The sequence below is a fragment of the Ptychodera flava genome, chromosome 2 (assembly GCF_041260155.1).
Source record: "Ptychodera flava strain L36383 chromosome 2, AS_Pfla_20210202, whole genome shotgun sequence".
NCBI lineage: Eukaryota > Metazoa > Hemichordata > Enteropneusta > Ptychoderidae > Ptychodera > Ptychodera flava.
In genome coordinates, this window is record NC_091929.1 from 36940375 (window position 1) to 36962321 (window position 21947).

Sequence of the window (21947 nt, forward strand, 5' to 3'; positions counted from 1 at the left end):
TTTGTTCTTATGAGATATCTGACTTGCTGTTATCATATAACCTACACCAGTATATGAAATTCTGCTAAGTGATGAGAAGCCTACTTAAGTTAGTAGAAAATAATCAAGTACTCCCTATGCACTGGTAAAATCTGAATTTTTCATCAAACTCGGCAATCGAAATATCTTTGAATTCATTGACTGGACATTTTGTTCAAACTTGAGTTTTCAGAAAAGAAATTGTAGTTTGCAGACATTGGTGTTGGGAACTGACATATTGCTTTGACCTACAGAATAGGGTCATGATATGTAACCATGGTAACTATGTCAGACTTTTCACCCATCTCACAACATTCATGTGTATCCACGGCCCTGATAGCACTCAGCCCTTATTTTCACTATGGTCTGTTCAGAGTTTCTAAGTAAAATGTTACAGCATCAATAGCTATAGGGCCACTGGATAATTAACACACGTGCATGACTAAAAAAACTAGTGATGTTTAGTGGGGGAGGGTCGGCCTTTTATTTCAATTATCAGGCAAATTCACACAATCATGATTGCACCATTGAAAGTGTGTATTATTTGATTTGTTTTAACATGTTTGTTGTAAAAAATTATCAGCATTTTAAACTTTTCACAAACTATTACCAAATTTATCATGTTTGAGAGGTCCAAGTCACATGAATTAATTAGTCATGTTGATTTCAACACAGAACACTATCCAACTGAAGTAGCTTATCTTACTGAGTTATATTAATATATCAATCAAAATCAATGCATAATTTTTTTTATCTTTACAGATTATATATTAAATGTTGTAGATTACATTTTTGTTATTCTTAACTAATTCAACCCCCCTTTCCCTATTTGGACTAATTCAACCCCCCTTTCCCTATTTGGAGACTCATCTTTGCCACAGAACACTAACAAATCCACCAATATACGACACAACAGTGACTGTCAGCCTCTTTCTTCAAAAGTCAAACAGCTATTTGCAATACCAGTTTGACAAAAACCAGATGAAAGTTGATGAAACAAACTTGACTGAATACATGTCCTTCCATACTGCCATACTGAGACACTTTCTAATGTGCACTCTGAACAGCTTTACAAGTGAGACCTGAAGGATTTTCTTTCACATGTATATCATGGCATTGTGATGGATGGAGTAATTCATTGGTAAATGTTGTCATACCAGGGCATGCATTTGATCACATAGACACAGACAGTGGCATGCAAGGTTACAGAAGCTTACGGTAGTATGCACCTCGAATGTGAACGACTTAAACTTTTGCTCAAACTTTCATCATGAAATCTTTCTGCCATTCTCTTTCAAAATCAAGAATAAAAATCAGGGGTCATCGAGCAAATATTAGTACTTGAGAAACAGAGAACCCAAGATTTACCGATATTTGAAATTCAGAACGCCCGCCATCCCTTTGTTAACTCTAGGGAAAAAAATAAAAAATTTCCAATTTCGAAAAAACTAAGCTGATGAAAAGTTTTCTTACACCAACAGCTTTAAAATGACCCCTATAAGTGGTAGATCAGAAAAGAATTGTAAAAGTTTGAGAGTCTGAATATCTGTCCCAGAGGCACATTCTACCTTAACAGTGGACTCTACACAGTCACCAGTGTCTGGCTATACCAGCTTTCCAACCACTGCCTTTGTGCTGTGTGTATAATCCAATGAGGGAATCGTGCTGCACTGTCAGACATGAGACACTATACAGGTATGCAGAGCTAAATACCAACTCAGCAGTGTGACGGTTTCAACACCATACTTTCTGACATCCAAACAGTTTTGCATAGGTTTGGTTACGCCCTATACAGAAATGAATTTTTTATTGGGCAAAGTGAGTCAAGAATAAATTAACCCTTTGAGAGCTCTAATTTTTCCCGCCAAAATTTTAGTACAATATATTACCAATTTTCATGATATTTCTGCAAATTTTTGATAATTTTGGACCAAGTGAACATCACTTTTCATTGGCAACATATTTTGATCAAAATTTTGGGAACATTACAATAAAAAGTGACTGGGTTATAACAAAAACTGACTTTGACACTTAAAGGGTTAAAACTCAACAGCACTAAGCTTGCTAGTACTTTAAAATCATTATTTATGCACATGTCCTTTGAGAATGGTATTTCATGGCAGATTGAAACTCACAGCCCTTATGGTATTCTGATAGTGTAACAGATTTTAACATATGACCTGAGGGTTCTTAGCTATTCCATGATAATATTCTGAAATGGGAATTGGACAAAATGTCTTCAGGTGCTCAAATGTCAAGAATGTGATGGCTGGGATTTGTGCAAAAATTTGATATGGTATCAAAGCAAAATAACGGTATTATTTGTGTGTTCTACTATTATTTTGACTGTGCAAAACAGATCTGACACAGTACATGCTGCTCCAAAATTTTTATAGCTAGACAAATAAGATAAAGCTGTGAGGAATTGACTTTTATCTCTCAACCAGACTGGGCAAAATTAAATGAAATTACTTCTCTGAACATATCCTTTGATAAAAATTTTGCATATATTATTAGAAAATGACATGTAAGAAATAATATTTGTCTCGGTCTATCAAGTAATTTCAATTATTAATCCATCGAATGAATGAAATATGACTTAGAAAATTCAAATCAGAGTTTGCTTGTCTTAATTATTACAAATGATAGGAAACTGAAGAAGGGTAAATAACCTAACAGTATAATATTCAATTTCTGAATATTATCCAGGTCCTACAGATATTTGAGCTGGAATTTCATTTTGCTATGGCCCCTACAGCCTGATATATATTCCTAGTGCCTATTCAACCAACAGCTCCAAACATTCCACCTGAAACTTAAGCTTAAGGGAGTCACACCGTTATCACAAATGATGTAATTATAATCCGTATGAAACACTGGGATATCTGAATGCTGATGCTCTGATGGCCTTTCATGAACCTCTTGACAAATTATTTCTTTTCTTCAATTTAATATGTCAGAATAACTTGTAATCACATTGTGTAAAGTTCTTATTTCAGTGTTTAAAACTAAAAATCTTTTTTGATTCACTGTTACTTAAATTAACAGTTTTATTAGCATTTCATTAATTTGCTTTGAAAAGTTTTTTTAGTAACTGTGCTTTACAATTGATATGCTTCACTGGATATTATTTCCTCAAGCAGACTGAAAAGTGACCATCTGTCAGTTTTCGATTTCACTTCATGTCGTATCAAATGGATCTGAGACAGTCACAATGAGAAATAGTTATTTCAACAATTCAAATGAAATTAACAGACCAAGACAATAATATTAAAGTATCATATGAGCGGTGACTTTGATGTATTTTCAGGTATTTTTGTTGTTTTTGTGAAATATTCTCTTCCATGAAATCATGTTCACATGCCTAGTGTTTGACTTGCTTAATCAAACTGAGTGTGAAATTCCTGGAAAAGTTGAAGACATTTTAGAATTTCAGCTGCTGAAGAAATCAAGATCTACTCAGTGGAACTGTGTGTGCAAATTTATAGGATAAATGTTTTATTCTTTTGATGTTTGTTGACTGCCTGATTTTATGAGTATGTCATTCCCTTGATATCAAAACATGACATTTAAGCTGTTCACCCCCGATTCCCCTTAAACTGGTCCACAATCACCATTGATAACAATGGGTTTGGGTCAAACCATGGTGGTGAAAGGGTTAAACTAAACAGCAGGTCTTTGACTTGCTGCTGTGTTTGGATCAACGATTATTTCAAATTTCGCCACAAGTGATACTATTGGCACAGTGGTAAACATTTTGTATCAATGATTTCCACAAGGGAAGGCACAATGTCGGACATGTTTGGGGAATGTCACAGATTGCTGAGAAATTCAGGTCTCCACATTTCTTTACAGCTCACACTTTCATACCAGACAACAAGCTTCGACACTACATCTTTGCATAGGACGTCAATATGCCTTCAAGGCCACAGTGACATCCTAGTGACTAAAGTTAGTTATCTCTGATGAGATGAAAATGAAATTTCACCTACTGAATGTACTGGTACACGGTTGCTACAAAGAAATTTCACAAAATTCCTAAAACAAGAGTTGGTGATTTGAACCTGTTCACCCTCAATTGCCTGTAAACAGGTCCAAACTCACCACTGATAACAATGGATTTGGGCTAAACCATGGTACTGAATGGGTAATGAGGATACACAGTGCACTACTTTCTGAGAAGTACCATTGATTGCAATAAGTAATAAGTTATAATAAGAACTGTACTCTTGAAAAATCATTTGCAGACCAGTAATATCATTCAGAGCAATTTAAATCTATATGGATATTAAACTCTGACACTTATGTAGAAAAGACCGTGTGGAGAGTTTTTCAAATCTAGCTGTCATAAAAATCTGTTAGCTGTGAAATATTTGATATGTTCCAAATCTAATTGGTATAAATCATTTTTGTTTGATTCCCTGAATCAGCACAATAATTTTATCCATGAGTTACTGTGAATCACAGCTATGACTTCATTTCACAGTACAATTTCCATCAACCCTGTCAAAACCATCTGTTTAACTTCACAAACTAGCACACTTTCAGTTGCCTGCATTTAAATATCCTTCAATGCTTTTGAAATATTCTAAACTGAATTTGTAATCCTCACAATAAATCTATCAGTGAGGTGGTCTGATATAGAAATACCTGTTATTATGTTTAGTGTAAGAAGACATAGAGTCCAAAAAACAGGGTACAATAACTTTGGTGTAATTGGACACAATTTGACCTTTGACCTCACAACAGATTTACATAAACATAGGGAAAACAAGACAAGATTTCACAATTTTAAGCAAAAATTATAATCTAGTCATCAGTACATCATGCAGTGAAGAATGGTCAGTCCAAAACCTGTGAATTTATGTGAAATTATGCTTCTGAACTAGAATTTCTAGACCTTGCACTGCACTGTCCCTGTTTGTTAGCATTGATCAGCTTATGCAGATTGATTGGCAGTACAGAATTAGCCTGGCCTGTAAGCATTGAACACCCGAACACCCCCAAGTATTAACCATTGCTTTATAGAATCTCATTAGGCTTGCTAACTTATCCCTCTGGGCTCTATTCATATTGTCCTGCTATACTAAAATGAAAACGTGCAGAAAGACTTAGGAATAAAAATAACATTCACTGAACAACATAGAAATATTACCTGCTATCTGTAAATGTATGATTTTTAAAATTTCTCTTGCGAATAAAGTATTACCTTTTTTATCTGCATAAAAGCTATAGTAACATAATCTGAGAAACTTCCCTGTTGAATATATTTTCTACTCCTGTCAACAGTACATAATATTTGATATTACAAGGGATAGTATTTCAATTTAGTCCTACTACGATGTCAGGTTTGCCACAAATAAAGACAAAAATGACTGCAGGCAAAACACATAGTTTAACAGTAGCCTCCCTTCTATTGTTGGTTCTTTGCTATCAAAAGGAACCAAACCATTGTTGGCTTTGAGTGAATGAAGGTGTAAATCAGTTTATAAGACTTCATTGCCATCCCATTGCCTGTAGCATGTTTAGCAGAACCAACAGCCCAGGGCTTATGCAGATGCAATAATGTCTGTAATCTTCTGATAATTGAAGACCAGCAATATAATTAAACCTTCATTCAAACAAATGTGATTTTGTACCCCTTCAGCTACGCTCGCTTAATTTCACTGGCACAACAGGCTGGCCTGGACAGAAATACAGAAAACAAAAAAGGAACTTGTTTCTGAAAAAAAATATTCATTTAGAATGAATGTTTAAACAAACCAGATAAGTTGACACCCGTTCTCTGGCTGTGCTTGAGTTGTAATCAAATAAAGGTGTTTTTAGTATTTGCTTCCAGAGAGATGCTGAATAGATTGCATGACATCATCTCCTATCATTTACCTGATCACCCCCGCTTCCCTGTAAGCAGATCCACACTCACCATTGATAACAGGGGGTTTGGGCCAAACCAAGGTGGCGAAAGGGTTAACTTTGAGAAAAATTACAATTCAACGAGTTTCTACAAATTCATGCTGCTTTACGAAATGCCTGAAGCCACATGAGACATAAAGCTTGCATCTTCATTGCTTAGCATTTCAGAGAGACAGATAGAGATTGAGAAATCGTGATGAGGACCAATTGGTTAAAAACTGTATGGTATTAAAACAATGAAAATTGTGTACCTGGCATGAAGTATAGCACAGAAAGAAGTGGAAGGTTATACCTCACAGCTTACTAGTCAGTTTACACGTGTGATCGGTTTCTCTGCCGGTTTCATGAGTTTGACATACAGCGACAATACCAATACACCCTGTGTCCAACTACCAGTTGCATAGACCAGATCAGACCAGACCAGACAGACCTGATGTTTCAAAAGCCAGCGATGCAATATTCCAGTCGAAGAAGATAGAAAAAAATATAGTTCACAGCACTTTGAACATTTCTGCATCAACTCCATGCACTGTCAAACTTTCTACACACTATCAAGGACCTTTTCCATCCAGGTTTCCGAGTACATGTACTGTACAGCTATTCCAAACAGTACACACACCCTCCTGTCAGGCTTTTGTAACAAATCAACAGCCTCCCACTGAAGCACTTGTTACAACAGCTAAGCACAGAAATTTCTCCTCACCAATAGAGGGCATAGTGTTCCATCTCAGAGACCAAAATACTTTTAAAAAAGTGTTCTCACACAAAACACACAGTCTTTCAAAAACCCTGAAAGCTGGCATGCTTCAGATAAAAGCAATTCCCCTGAGATCTACAATGGGCCACATTCTTCAGGTGGTTATGAAGTATAAAAGACCAGGCTGGTAAAGAGTCTGTGGGCTATTGTCATCTAAATTACGTTTACCTTTAAAAGTAGAACTTGCAGCATATGAATGACAACATGGCACTCTCACTGAACAGTTACGTGTGTGTCGCTGAAGGCAATGAGATTTCTTGACACACCTCATTCCACTGTCTTGGTGACACTTGTTTAGGCCAAAAGTTTCAAACACATTTAAAATTGTTCCACATTCCTTAACGACACTGTAGTGTAGGTGACATTTTTTGTAGTAGTCTAACTCAGTATTTGATATTGCACAGATATTTTGTTTGGTAAAATCCGCTGAGGCAATACCAATCCACACAAAATGTGTTTTACATCCATTATTATCATCTCAGATCTCAGTGACAAATTAATAAATCCATCAAGATCATCAAGTAATAATCTCTAAAACACAACAGACAAAAACACAACATATACTGCACGTTGATCTACAAAATTATCACACACAATCACACTTGACTTACGTCTCATGCACTACTTTCATGCCACTCCACTCATACCATACACCAATTACCTCTACTTCATTCCTATTTACAAGTAAATTTTCTCTTCCATACACATGTACAAAACTTTTTGAAAAAAAAAACGTTCTTCCCTTATCAATGGTTTATCAATTTATAAATTATCCAAATAAACTGCTGTCACAAATCCTCTTCACTCACATTTTTTCATTCAGTCTATCTCTACTATCATGCATACTACCTATCAATAAAGCCAATCCTCCTGAATTCAAGTTACAATAAAACCTGCCTTCCTCAGTGAACTCTCCCAACAAATGTTCTACTGAGAAATCAAACCCCATCTACCCTCCCCAAAGATTACCCCTCCATGTATATCTTCCCAACTCAATTCCCACTTACCTTTTCTGTCTTCTTAGTAACACAAAAAGACTCTGGCATTTCATCAGAAAAATATATTTCTCATTCAAACTCCACTGGTAAAATACCCACCAAAAATTACTTCTTAATCCTTCATTCTTACTTCCTGTAAGTTTTCCTACCCACACCCAGGGAATGCACTATGTCATCTCTTGAAACAAACCCTTAAGTGCTGTATTATTTCCCATCAAAATTTTAGTGCAACATTTTACCACTTTTTATGAACGTTTCTGTAATTTTTCTGATAATTTTGGACCAAATAATAACACAATATTTCATCAGCCACAGTTTTTTATCAAAATTTTGGCAAAAATCTGACAAAAGTTGACTGAGGTATATTTTATATTTTAAAAGGGCCACAAAAATTGACTTTGGCGCTCAAAAGGTTAAACCCCTACCTGCCTCACCTCTGAAACATTACCTCCCCTCCCCACTGAACACCCTCCCCATCATATCTTTCTTACCTCTTCTGTATTTTCCTAGCGACACCCAGGGTATGTAGCATGTTGTCAGACAGGTTTGGAGTGACAGGAGAAGATGGTTCCTCCGGCTCACTCTTAGATTCCGGTGTCTTTGGTTCCGTCTGTTCAGCTTGCGACGTGTCAGAGTCCGCACTCTCCCCCTCCTTAGCACTCTCAGTCTCTGATGCTTCCGATAACTCTGGCATTCTGAATTTCAAATCTCTTCTTTTCTGTAGCTTGTTCTCCTGTAAAACACGGAGCAAATCAGAAGTTCGATCTTTATCGATTTTCTCTCTTGCCTGTAGCTTTACTATCAATATGATATTCAAATCGAACAAAAGTTTATCAATAATTTCTACCTCCATTAATTCTTCTTTTGTTTGATTCACTTCAACCAAATCTACATTTTTGTTGTTGATAATTTCCTCAGTTTTTCTGAAAAGCTTTCATAAATCAGGTCCGTGCAAACCTTGCTGTGGCATTCTCACTCCTTTATCACTGTTAGTATCAAAATTTTCTTGTTCCAGAGATTTTGTTTTTGTTGATATTTCAAGTTCTTTGCAAACTCAATCTTTCTATCCCAATTTTGTAATAAATCAGTCCACCTACAACTTGGCAATCGATAGAGTTCATACGCATCTTGTGAGGTGAGGGTTAAATTTTCTTTGCATTATAAATGGATTGTATTCCACATGACACATTGGTGTTCTTTGAGAAGGAATTATTGTTGAGAAAGACAATTTTGGAAAGCAATAGGAATGCCAATTACAACTTGAGAAGTCAAATCTGCCATTCTGATTCTGAAAATGTAAATTTTATTTTCCTGTAAATAACACAATAGATACTTCTGCCAACTTAGCCATCTTCATGACTATCAAACATACACAGTCTAAACACACTTCCATAGAAACAACCATTATGAATATGAGAGGTATCTACCGTACAATAACAGTTATGTACCCTACTGTTAAATTGTCAAATAAAATCAAAACAATTTCATAGAAAGGTAAAACAGCATCTCTCAGTACATAAAATGCATTAACATAATCCTGCCACTTTATCAGTGTAATTACTACAAATCAAAATGTCTCTTTTTCCTCCTTTCTCTCTTCAGGGACAGACTCTAGTTGTTTGACAACAATAATCCTCATCATATTCCCCTTTTCCATCTTGCATAAAGTTTGTTCTTCAGAAACAATTCATGCACGATATACAGACGATTCAGAATCTATTCTTATAAAATATTGATGGCATGAAAACACAGTAATTTTTACAAGTCAGGCATAATAATCCTTTTGCTGTTCACTGTACATTCTCACTAACATTGTCTTAGAAGGTTCAAAATCTTTACTGTTAAATATGATATTTAGAAAAGACTGTGTGGTTGTCAAAGGGTTTAAGTAAATGTATAATATTTGGATAAAATCTTTGGTATGGCTGTTGCTTTTATCAAGACAGGGTATTTTTTCTCAAACTAGTTTATTTCATGCTGATCTAAAAAAGGAAAAAAAATCCCATTTCACATTAAGTTTCAGGTTTTTGTGTTAGCTCTTCATCAAGTTTACAAACCACAGAATATATTCATTCTCCAACTAGTGATTTGCATCTTCAACTGAGGCATGGAAACTGCATTCTGACATTGTGTGCTTCAAAATACGTACTGGTATTTAGTGGTAGTTCCAGTAGAAGATATCGGCAGGGGTGAACAAAATCAATTTCAGATACACCAGTCCATGTGCTGGCAGCCATAAATGATCACCATCCAAGCCAAAGTTTCCACGTACTGTTGAACAATTTAGTTACAATTACAAGACTAATAGCCAACATCTTCATTACTAGCTAACTAGTCAACATTATAGTCACAAGCTGAATACTCCACTGGTCCATTTGGCTGGTAGATGCATATAATCACTAGCCAGTCAAGAAAACTACCAGTCCATCAGCATGGGCTAGAGGATTGTACTCACTGCTGTATCAGAATACAGATACAATTGAACAGTGCTGGTATCTTACATAGAGGGTACATCATATTTATCTGCTGAATGTATGACAACTAAAAACGTCTGCTTAAAGTATTGCTATCAAGAAAGTATGGGAATAACCATCTCAGTATACCCTGTGGTTAGAAGTTCTACAAAAGAAAATAAAAATAATTTTCTTGTTTTGGGTACAATACCGTCAAAGCTAGGGAAACTGTCCATAAAAACAGTAAAATAGGGAAGTTTTCTAATGTGATATCCATGTTGTTTTGTTCAGTGCAATTCCTCTTTTCTTGGAGCTATACATTGAAAAATAATAAAAGAAGTGGTGAATTTTGACAGCCAACTTCAGGTTTCAAAGTCAGATTAAATATAAAGTCATGTACTAAATCATGAAAATGGTACACCAAGTAGGAATGTAAGTAAATATTGTGTGTAAACTGAAATCTGTATGAATTTTCTATCTGCAGTGTAAGTCCACAGAATTTTATCTTTAAATGAATATTTTTCAAAAGCTTAATATTTTTATCAGAACTAGATGTATATTTTAAACAAAGTAATAATGTTTAATTTTAAACAAAGTAATAATTTACTGTAAATGTATATTTTACACAAAGTAATAAAGATTTACCATAATATTACTGTAACAGTTCTCATCAGTGACAAAGTAATTGTACATCCATATGATTATTGTATATGGAAACAAAATCATGAAAATTATGAAATAATAAATGAAAAACACAGTTAATGAGAACAAGAGTCAGGTCAATGAATGAGAACTATTCCATGGACCTTGATATTGTCCAATTGCTCTAGTTACTGAGGAAATTAAATATTTAATGTATTGGTACAGTAGCGTATGGCAATTTTTGTCTATTAAGATTAATGATATAGTGAAAGAAAGCAATTTTAAATGTAACTGTTTTCAAGATTTCAAGAGTGGTAGCTGTTTTCAAGATTTCAAGAGTGGTGTCACAAAAGACTGTGGAACATGTAAACACTTATTGGACACAATCAAATCCGGTCAATATTACAATAGAATATTTCCAAAGTGATAATTGTACCTGCAGCAGATTGTGACCAAACATCTCTGGCTGTGAACCGTTGGTTATATGTCCACTGTCTTGACGAGATGAGACATCAATACTGATTGTAGGCATTGCCAACTTCACTAACTCTTCCGCAAAATGTTCCAAAGCCGACATATTCTCAAGTGACAGCTCATACGGAAGCCTGTGACAGCTATCCATATCATCACCGGGATAATGCGACTTTCCCGGATTATCATTGACACGGAATACCGACATGACAGGAATCGGTGATGCTTCAAAAAGACTTAGAATTTCACTCTTTTGAAGGATCTCTCTCAATTTGTATAAAATTTTCAAGATCAAATCAATACTTTTGTAAAGTATTACACTGCTGTTTTCACTGTCCAACCTTTGCACTGAGTGGTCTGTTTTTAGATTTGATTCCAGTGTTGAAGCAGCAGCTACCCGATTCAAATTTGTTTTCCGTGATAAATCCACCTGGCTGTTGTCATCCCCATCCTCAAAGATTGATTGCGCAGTCTGTTCCCGTGAAATCACTATAGACGATGGCAAAGTGTTAGCATTTCCCGGAGTTTCTCTGAAGACATCACGGAAAACAGGCGGTTCCTCGGTGAGCAGATCTAAAATCCTTTCCACCTCTACAGCTGTGCAGTCAGGACTTCTTTGCAAAGTCTCAGTGTATTGCAGATCTTTAGTATCATCACCTGCATCTGTGTTTACTGTCATCAGTGCAGATACACAGTTACTGCCTGCGGATGATATCGATTGAGTCTGCTGATGGCAAGAATTAGCACTGAGTGGATCAATAAATTCTGGAGTTGTCATTACAAATGAGGTATTCTTTATCCCTTCTTTCTCATCATCTGGATCTGTCTCATCCACAGAGATCATTTCATCTTCTTTTCTCTCCTCAGAATTCATGTTTAATTTGTCAATGCAACCATTAATCGATAGTTCGCCTGATTTAGAACTCTCTAGGATTGCTGAATCTGGTTTGATGGTTGATGCAGAGGCTGTTTCCTCCAGATAGAGATTTTTTCAGTATTCTTACTCGGGTTACCTTTGATGACCTTGGGACTATGGCTGTTGTTTTGAGATTTGCTCTGTTTTCATGAATTTTCCAAATTACCTGTCAATGGATGGGTCAGTGGATCGTTTACATGCACAGCTAATTTGTACATCATATTTCTCAGCCACATCTTGACTTTGCATCACTTTGAGATCAATAATGTCACCTCTCCTCTCTTTCTGACCTTTGACATCATCATGATTACACCAGAAAGTTGTATCTTGAGTCTGGTGACTGCTGTAATGGCATTCAATTGGTTTCTCACCCTTACACAAGCTGTAACTGCTCTCCAAAACAGTGGAGAAGATAAGACCTTTTACTTATTCATTTGTTGCTGCATCAGAGTTGATGCACAGTTAAGTACATAGCTATCACTCACTGGCTCTTCATAGTTAGAGAGAGGTAGAACAGCGTCTGCACAAGGTATTGGAATAGACCATCCAACTCTCTCACAACAACTGAAAGTTGTCGTTGACTCCATGTAACCATCATGAGATGGAATGCTGAAAACACTTTCACTGCAGCTATGAGTTTCAAGAGTTTCATTTTCAGAAATCATCTGAAGATCACCTATGAGTGAAGTAAAACTGCCAGAGTTTGGTAATTCTGACATCGCAAAAACATAACTGTGACTTTGGGATGCTTCATCTTCAGGTTTGGATGCACCAGGCAACTTCCTGAGAATAGTGGATATTTTAGGCTCTACGTCATGAATCGAGCAACTGCCTCCCCTTAAATCCGCTTTGATGTATCCTTGACAACTGATGCATTTGTTGTCCGCAGCATCATTTATCATTATTACATTGTTCAAATTACATCCATGATCTCCATGGAAACCACCTGCTGTGTCCCAATCTCTATCATCTTGGTGGATGTCATCATCATCATTTTTTCCATCAATCTTTGCCTTGAGAGCATCACTGGTCTTTTCAGTAAAAATTATTTGAGTGGTGTTCAGCGAATCACTGTGACAAACATTACTATTATTGAAACTGTCTGTGTTAAAGTACTCACAACTGCTAGTTTCACACCTGTTATTGGATATGTTGTCATCAGTATTTGCTGATCAGTATTTCACATCATGACTGGCAAAGCTACTTTCATTGTTGTCACAATCATTATCTGTGTAATTGCTGGACGTACAATTACCTTTGATGAGAGCAGGGTCTGCATCAAGGTTTTCTTCACAACCAGCAGATGTGCAGCTCTTGTCACTAGTGTCATTTCTGATATCATCAACACTATCACCATCAGTTCTGTCACTTCCAGTGGCATCATTGGCTTCACACTCGTCATTGCCATTGGCACCACCACCACCATCATCAGTGTTATCACCACCATTAGTGTCACCATCATGGCAGCCACCACCGTTGTCTGCACTGCCATCTTTATCTGTACACTCACTGCCATCAATATGATCATCAGCATCCCCAACATCATCATCACTACCCTTGCTATTGTCAATACCACCATCACCCTCACTATTGGCATCATCATCATTATCATCATTATCATGATTTTTATCACCATCATCATCATCATCATCATCATCACTATCATCATCATCATCATCATCACCATCCTTCTCCTCCTCCTCAACATCATCATCTCCACCTACAGTAGCCTTTCCATTGCCACCATTCTCATCATGATGCAATATAGCTTGAGAAGTCCGTCTATCATAATCTTCAACATCTCCCATATCAATAGCATTATTGCTGAAGTTAATAACATGTTCCTTGAACACCGGGTCTACCTGTGGAGGGCTACCACAGCTTCTAAGCTGATTTAATGACCTGACTGCATCAGCCCTGCAACTTTCTTTGCTTTCCAGGTACTCTGTGAAATCCAGATCCAGTTTGGGAAAAGCTATCTTTTGTACGAGTTCTTCAACTTTACGATGAACAACACCAGCTGGTCTTGGCATATTTGTATCTGCTGACAAATAACCCACTGCTACACGGTTTATCTGTCTCGTTTCAAAGTTCAAGTTCTCCCTCTTATCAGATTCAACGTTATTGTCGGCTAAAACTGCTGCATTACTGTCTGTAGTTTTGTCAACATTTTCTGCAACTGTGGGAGTTTTCAGAGTTTTGTCAATCTTTTCTGCAAATCTTGGTGTATTCTGCTTCGTACTTTTGAAGAACCCGGTTCCAAAGAGAGGTAGAGTTTGCTTGATATGTTCCAGGTCATATTTGATATCACTACTGACTTGCCGATATTCTGGTTTCACAGTCTTGCATACATAAGTCTCATAAAATTTCGAGTACACTTCTCGGCGAGTATCTCCTTTGTCATGCAAATCTTGCCTGGTGGATTTAAAATCTGGATGGCAATCTGACAAATCTTGATGTGATGAGTCTTCTAAAACACTTTCCGCTGATGGTGTTTGGAGCTCACCCGATGATATAGCATTGTCATTTGAATCAACAGGGATCAGTTTCTTACACATGCTGCTTGACAGCGGTGGAAAGATAGAGTCTTGGAGCAGTTTGGATCTTTCCTCTTGCAGATTGTTACGTCCTGTCATCTTTGATTTAGCTGATTCATCTGTCTTGACAGATATTTCTTGGGCAGCTATTTGCGAGCAGTTTTCTTCAGACATGGTGTTCTATTTTCATCAGCAATTTGAAGACCAAACACTGCTGTAGCTATGTGCTGCGTACAAGTCACTGTTGTGTTGGTGTCCTCATGGGATTACCAGATTACTGCGTCACACCCATCACTGTGTAAACGTCTTGTTCATTCTGTCAGGCAAGTCCTTGTATCAACCAGCAGTAAAACTTCAGTAAAAGTGAATTCTCATAAACAAACAGCACACGCAAAACTCTCAATGCGGAGATGGAGTTTCAGAACTGAATGTTGAAGTTCACAAATAATTTTGGTAGCTCTCTTGACCAACTGGAAGGTCTATAATCCAGGACAAGTATTAGTCCTCTGTATATGCAGTGACAAACAAACAAACACTGGCCATAAATCTACCTGAGTGTATATTATCATGACATTTACATGCATATAGGCTGGGCTGCACTCTGTGGGTTATGGGTTATCAATGCCATGTAATCAATCTATGGCTTTTCAAAATCATGACCTCACAGAGCAAAGGTCGCTGAACCAAATTAATGGTCTACTTCACTGATTTTATGTACCACATCCTATTCATTGCAGACAATTTCCCAAATGGCTTTAGAAACGACATAAAAGTTGTGGCAAAGCAACTGAAGATACTTTGTAGACGCAGAAACAGTGGTTGTACTGTTCGGAATTGTTTCTTGGTTCAAAGTGAGTGGAGATGATTGATCAATTGATGGGCTATTTATGAAGGCATAATGATATATCTCCCGCTGATTTCATCTCTTTGTCTGCTGTGATTTAGAGCAGATCAACGATGCTGCAATTATCCACGGCACAATGACTGCTGATTGGAGGTTTCTTTGTCCAGTTGTTGTTATTTTGATCTCCACGGTAACCAGCTGAGAGCAACACTGTTACCTTTCTTTTGTCTTGGTGTCGACAGCTTGACTGGAGATTTCATCAAGAGTGTTGGCGTGTACCGTTGATGTTCAGTCTCTATACAGGCAGGTGATTCATGGACCACTATACCGGTATGTACCGCTGAATAACAACGCACAAACGCACTGACTTGTAAAAGACAAACGTCGTCAAAGTTGAAAGAACAGAGCAACTCCAATAATTCTCAGGGAGGCAGAAATCACAGACCCATCTTCCAGAATGATGTATTCCTTTGGAAAGTGGATACCCGTCTCTTCGTTTCACAAGCCCAGACCACAACAGGGTAAACTGACCACCGGAAAATCATCACAGCCCAAAATTCATCCTCGATTTAACACAGTAATCTGCCCGTCTGAACACTGAAATGAGTTCTGTTCCAGACTTCACTGACACAATTCCATATATCACTTATCAGTTTTCTTGTATGTGTTCAAGGAGCCAGCTCTATCTGAGCACATGAACAAGTCATTGTATTGTCTATTTCCATTGTATGTTTAATCTCCTACCAAGTCCACACACAATACAGACTAACCTCAACCAGACAACAATATACTTTGTTTGAATGTGCTACTCATAAAAAGTGGTTCAATTCACCTTCAGACAGATTTAATTTCCCCAAAAGCTGAACTGAACTTCAATACCAAGGACAATTGTTCTTCTCTTGGCGGTACAGTGGAATACCTACAATTGGAGTATGTGTGTTCAAGCAGTACAAACAGAGATGAGAGGTACTTGACAGAGGAATTCGTGCCTTTACACAAATTACAGCTTTGATATAGGTCAGGGCAATACAAATGTTCTCATTTTTCAGTGTCTATATACCTGCTGACATTTAAAGCAACTCTTTTTTCATTTGTTGAGAGGATTTTAAACATGAAGCAACAACACACTTAACTAAAAGGAAAGTGTCGTGAACTTTAATTAGCGTTTTTGAATTTAATGTTCTCAAAAATATCATTATTTCAAGTTTTATGAAAGATTTCAGGTGAATTGCTTTGCTTACACAAGGAAACAAATTGTTTCTTTTCAACTATTTCTACATTATTACTGGTGAGAAAGACAAATACAGAATGTAGGACAGCTGGAGACTAATGCATAGAGCTTATAGATATGATTCACATTCCACATTAAAATAATTCAAGTACGATATAAATATAATATTTCAGAGTGCTACAACAGCGTCTTGTCTGTCTGTGTTCATTACCCATGGACAGTACAGTCCCATACTGCTAAACACAATGGTTGAAATAGTTGAGACTATGTACAAGTACAGGGAATGTGGTAAAAGGCTTTTATCGAAGCATAAGTATTGTTATAAAGGATGTAATTGGTAGAAGCACCTCAGTAAGTGCTCATGGCTTTGTTGCTCATAAATCAGAACACTTTGAAAGTTAGGTCTCATGTAGATACAGAAAGAAAATGTCTTCAAGATAAGAAAGATAAGTCAATCTCCCCTCCATCTTAGTTGAAACCTATTGTTTTGAAAGGCAGGACTGATCTGGTGTATGTGAAAGTAGAGGTGAAAAGGTTATAAAACGTGCCAGATAAATGAGCAGTTGTCATGCAGAAGAAATTGTGCAGCTGACTGGATGCGTGATAAGTAATTACATGACCTTTGACTTGATGTACTTTGCAACATTCACAAAGCAACATCAAACAAAAAAACTTTCGTGGCAATTAGATGTTCTAAATATGGATCAACTTCAGTGTGAAGACTAAAGGTTGGCCTCCACAAAATAAATTTATTTTCAGTTAGGCTAGCGCATGACAAATTTCTCAAATCACCAAATTAGTGCAAAAATCATCAACAGTTTGAGTTACTAGCTTTCTATTCTTCCCGTAATTTAAGCAATGAAAATGTTCAAACTAAACTCATTTTAAAATTTGTGATATAATGATATACACTCAGTATTAAGGTAGTATGCACCTCGAAAATGAAAGTTTTAAACTTTTGTTCAAACTTTCTTCAATGAAACTTTCAAATATTCTCTTACCAAGTCAAGAAAAATAGCGTCAATGACACTGTAGCTCCCATCCTGGACTATTTAGTGTTTGTTCTCTGGTCAGATATTTGAACATGTGTGAAAGGGATAAAGTGCATGAAGTGAAAATACTTAAATGAAATGTACTGGAGACCGTGAATATGTTTAATGTAATTATTCAGAATATAAAATGGAAAAAATACAGAATTAGATATATCGAATACTGTGATACAACCATTAAATCAACAAGTCATTTACAATGACATAAACCCCACTTGTAATAGGAGTATTTGTCTTGATGGGGCAGGAAAATGTGGTCATTAAGAAGTATCACTGGAGTGTATATGTTGAGATCTATGGGCACATAGGTCTATGTCGTTGTTCCCAATTTGAAACACATGAGGCATGTCTAAGTTACGGTTCTAAATCGGGAAAAAGATCAGACCTCTAGCAGTATTGGCCAGCCAAGAAATACATATGTGCATTATAAATGAGGTACAAGATGTGACATCTTAAGGTCTAATATCCTATCAAAATTGGAGGGTATAGAACTTGTGGTTACTGAGATATGCATATATATGTATAATCAAGGTCAAAGGTCATCGAGGTCACATGACATTTTGAAAAAAAAAATTATATTGCTAATTAATCCCTATAATATGCCAAAAAATCAGATCTCTAGCTCTAGCGCTTGCCCAGAATTAGATGTGTACATAATTAATGAGGTAAAGCGTGTGTTGTCATAAGGTCTCCCATCCTACTAAATACAAAGGACATAGCACTTGTGGTTACTTATTTATTGACATAAACATATATTTTAGGTAAAAGGTCATCGAGGTCACATGACATTTAGTCAAAAAATTTCTCTCCTATAGTTATCTCTATATACCAAAAATCAGACATCCAGCTCTATTGGCTCGCTCAGAATGAGATATGCGCATAATTATTGAGGTACAGTATGTGGCGTCATAAGGTGTCCAATCATACCAAACATGAAGGGTGTAGCACTTGTGGTTACTGAGTTATGGAAAAATATGTATATTTGAGGTCAAAGGTCACCGAGGTCACGGGACATTTTGTCAAAAAAATTGTTTTGCTAAGTTATCCCTATATACCAAAAATCAGACCTCTAGCTCTATTGGCTCGCTCAAAATTAGATATGTGCATAATTAATGAGGTACAATATGTGGCGTCATAAGCTGTCCCATCATACCATACATGAAGGCTGTAGCACTTGTGGTTACTGAGTTATGGACAAATATGTATATTTGAGGTCAAAGGTCACCGAGGTCACGTGACATTTTGTCAAAAAAATTGTATTGCTAAGTTATCCCTATATACCAAAAATCAGACCTCTAGCTCTATTGGCTCGCTCAAAATTAGATATGCGCATAAGTAATGAGGTACAATATGTGGCGTCATAAGCTGTCCCATCATACCATACATGAAGGCTGTAGCACTTGTGGGTACTGAGTTATGGACAAATATGATATTGATGTCAAAGGTCACCGAGGTCACGTGACATTTTGTCAAAAAAATTGTTTTGCTAAGTTATCCCTATATACCAAAAATCAGACCTCTAGCTCTATTGGCTCGCTCAAATTAGATATGCGCATAAGTAATGAGGTACAATATGTGGCGTCATAAGCTGTCCCATCATACCATATATGAAGGCTGTAGCACTTGTGGGTACTGAGTTATGGACAAATATGAATATTTGATGTCAAAGGTCACCGAGGTCACGTGACATTTTGTCAAAAAAATTGTTTTGCTAAGTTATCCCTATATACCAAAAATCAGACCTCTAGCTCTATTGGCTCGCTCAAAATTAGATATGAGGTACAATATGTGGCGTCATAAGCTGTCCCATCATACCATATATGAAGGGTGGTAGCCCTTGTGGTTACTGAGTTATGGACAAATATGTATATTTGAGATCAAAGGTCATCAAGGTCACATGACATTTTGTCAAATATCCGAGATATCTGCGTGAACGGATGGACTCACGGATGGACGAACAGACGGACATGACCCAATCTATAAGCTCACTGGACTTCATCCGTGGGGACTAAAAATTGTGTCACTGCATCCTTTTTGCAATATGATACGATGAGAAACTAAATTTTTATTTTTTGTGGCCTTATACATGGGAGTCTATGGAGATCTGCCTTATACATGGGAGTCTATGGACGTGTAAACTAAAAATATGCAAATTTCACCACGATTTGCCCAAATTTGGGAAAGGTCACTCCTATGCACTTCCATACCAAGTTTCAAATCAATCGGACTGGTGGTTTCAGAGCAGGAGATTTTTTGACCAAAAATGGGAGAAAATTACAAAAAAATTCATGAAAAATAGCAAGTCCAAGATACTGACCCAAGATGCGCACAATCATTTCATGTCAGCCCAAAGTACTTACATGCTAATTTTTCATGTAATCTGCCTCAGTGGTTATTGAGTTTTTTCAATTTTGACTGTTTTTACATTTTTTCACTTAATTTGCATATTTTTGGCAATGACAACTTCATTTGAACAAAATCTCATCTACAGCCCATCATCCATGTACACACCAAATATCAAGATGAAATGTACAGCGGTTTTGGAGTTTTTGATGTTGACGGACAGACATACAGACATACAGACATACAGACATACAGACACACAGACATACAGACATACAGACATACATACATACAGACATTTCCCTAGCCTATAAGAATAGCTTCCATTGCCATATATACATATGGCTATGGGAGCTAATAAAAATCAGGGGTCCCAGTGCAAAGTTTGTCACTAGAGAAACAAATTACCTGAACGATACCAATATTTGAAATTCAAAATGGCCACCATCCCTGTGTTAACTCTATGGGGAAATTGAATATTCGAAAAACTATGATGGTGAAAATTTTTCTTACTCCAAAAGCTTTAAAATGAACCCCTGCAAGTGGTATTAGAAAAGAACTGTAAAATTTTAAGTCCCAATATCTGTCACTGAGGCGCATTCTACCTTAAACAGTGCTACAGAACAAGTAAACTGACTTTAAAAAGCATCGATCAAATCGGCCAGAAGATATGATGCATGGCTGGCCATTGCCCTGTAGCTGAGCTGCCGCCCACTTTGCAAGCTCTGTTAGATACCGAGAAAATGATTACAATAAACTCTGTCATGCATGCAGGGCGGCTGACCTCCACTATTTGTGAACACTGGGATGAATTCCCACTCTGTGCATTGTCTGTGTGCTCACTGAAGGGCAGATGCAGTAGAATTCAAATGAGTGTACTGCCGTTTGCTGAATGTGTTTTTACAATGTGAGCATAGATGGTAGAGAGCCCTCTATTTTCTTGTAAGAACCCTGGAGTTGGGCATGGTTTGCCGAGAAAGTTACTTTCAATTTTATGACCTGACTTTGTTCAACTGTATATACATATTCATATTTACCATGGCTGCAGATGTAACACCAGGAAGTTGAAGTAAAAACCATGTCATTGTGTGTTAACAATCAACAATGATAGGCAAAGGTTAAAGACCCAAGACAGAACCTGACACTGGTTTAGATCACACTCTCTATTATGATCGGTTAATTCATTTTGTTATCGTTGAAATTTTAACCTAGAGTAAAACAGTTGATCCATTAAAAAGACAAATTTCCTTGCATGGTACAACCATTACTGTATGTATGTACTAATATAAACCATATTCACAAGCTTTGATTTTGTTCAATTTTTGCTTTCTGTTTAAATATCTCATCAATAATATTCCTCTTTAACCTTTTAAACACAATGGTTTTGGCCTACCCCCTTTGCTATCTATAGCAACTGTGGGCCTGTTCACATGCAAGTGGGGTGAACAGGTTAAAACTAATAAGGCCACCTTTGAGGGGCTTTGAGTGAAGGAAACTCCGGAAGTGGTAAACACGGATTCCTGTTTGCCTAATACAGGTGACGTGACCTATTTATAGTGTGTGAAATTGTTGAACAACATCCATTAAAATCTTACTGGGAAATGGTTTGGAGAATGCAATACCTCCAAAATTTGAGAACATTCCCACATATATTGTAGTACATGCCATGCTTGGCAATCCGATCTCCATTCAACACTGCATACTTTGAATTCAATCATGTATATACTGGATGTACCTGTCTACTTCCTATCGATGATATATAATTCTGGATAGTA

General features: G+C 36.8%; 1 protein-coding gene across 11 annotated transcripts in view; it reads right to left on the reverse strand.

Annotated features, from left to right (window-relative positions):
* Window positions 1–21947, reverse strand: part of LOC139120186 (putative leucine-rich repeat-containing protein DDB_G0290503) — a 176847-nt gene that overhangs the window by 37828 nt on the left and 117072 nt on the right. For all 11 annotated transcript variants that reach the window (XM_070684375.1, XM_070684358.1, XM_070684367.1 and 8 more), the window contains one exon: window positions 8178–8419. In XM_070684375.1, coding sequence (XP_070540476.1) covers window positions 8178–8419 — 242 coding nt within the window. The remainder of the gene's footprint in view (window positions 1–8177; window positions 8420–21947) is intronic.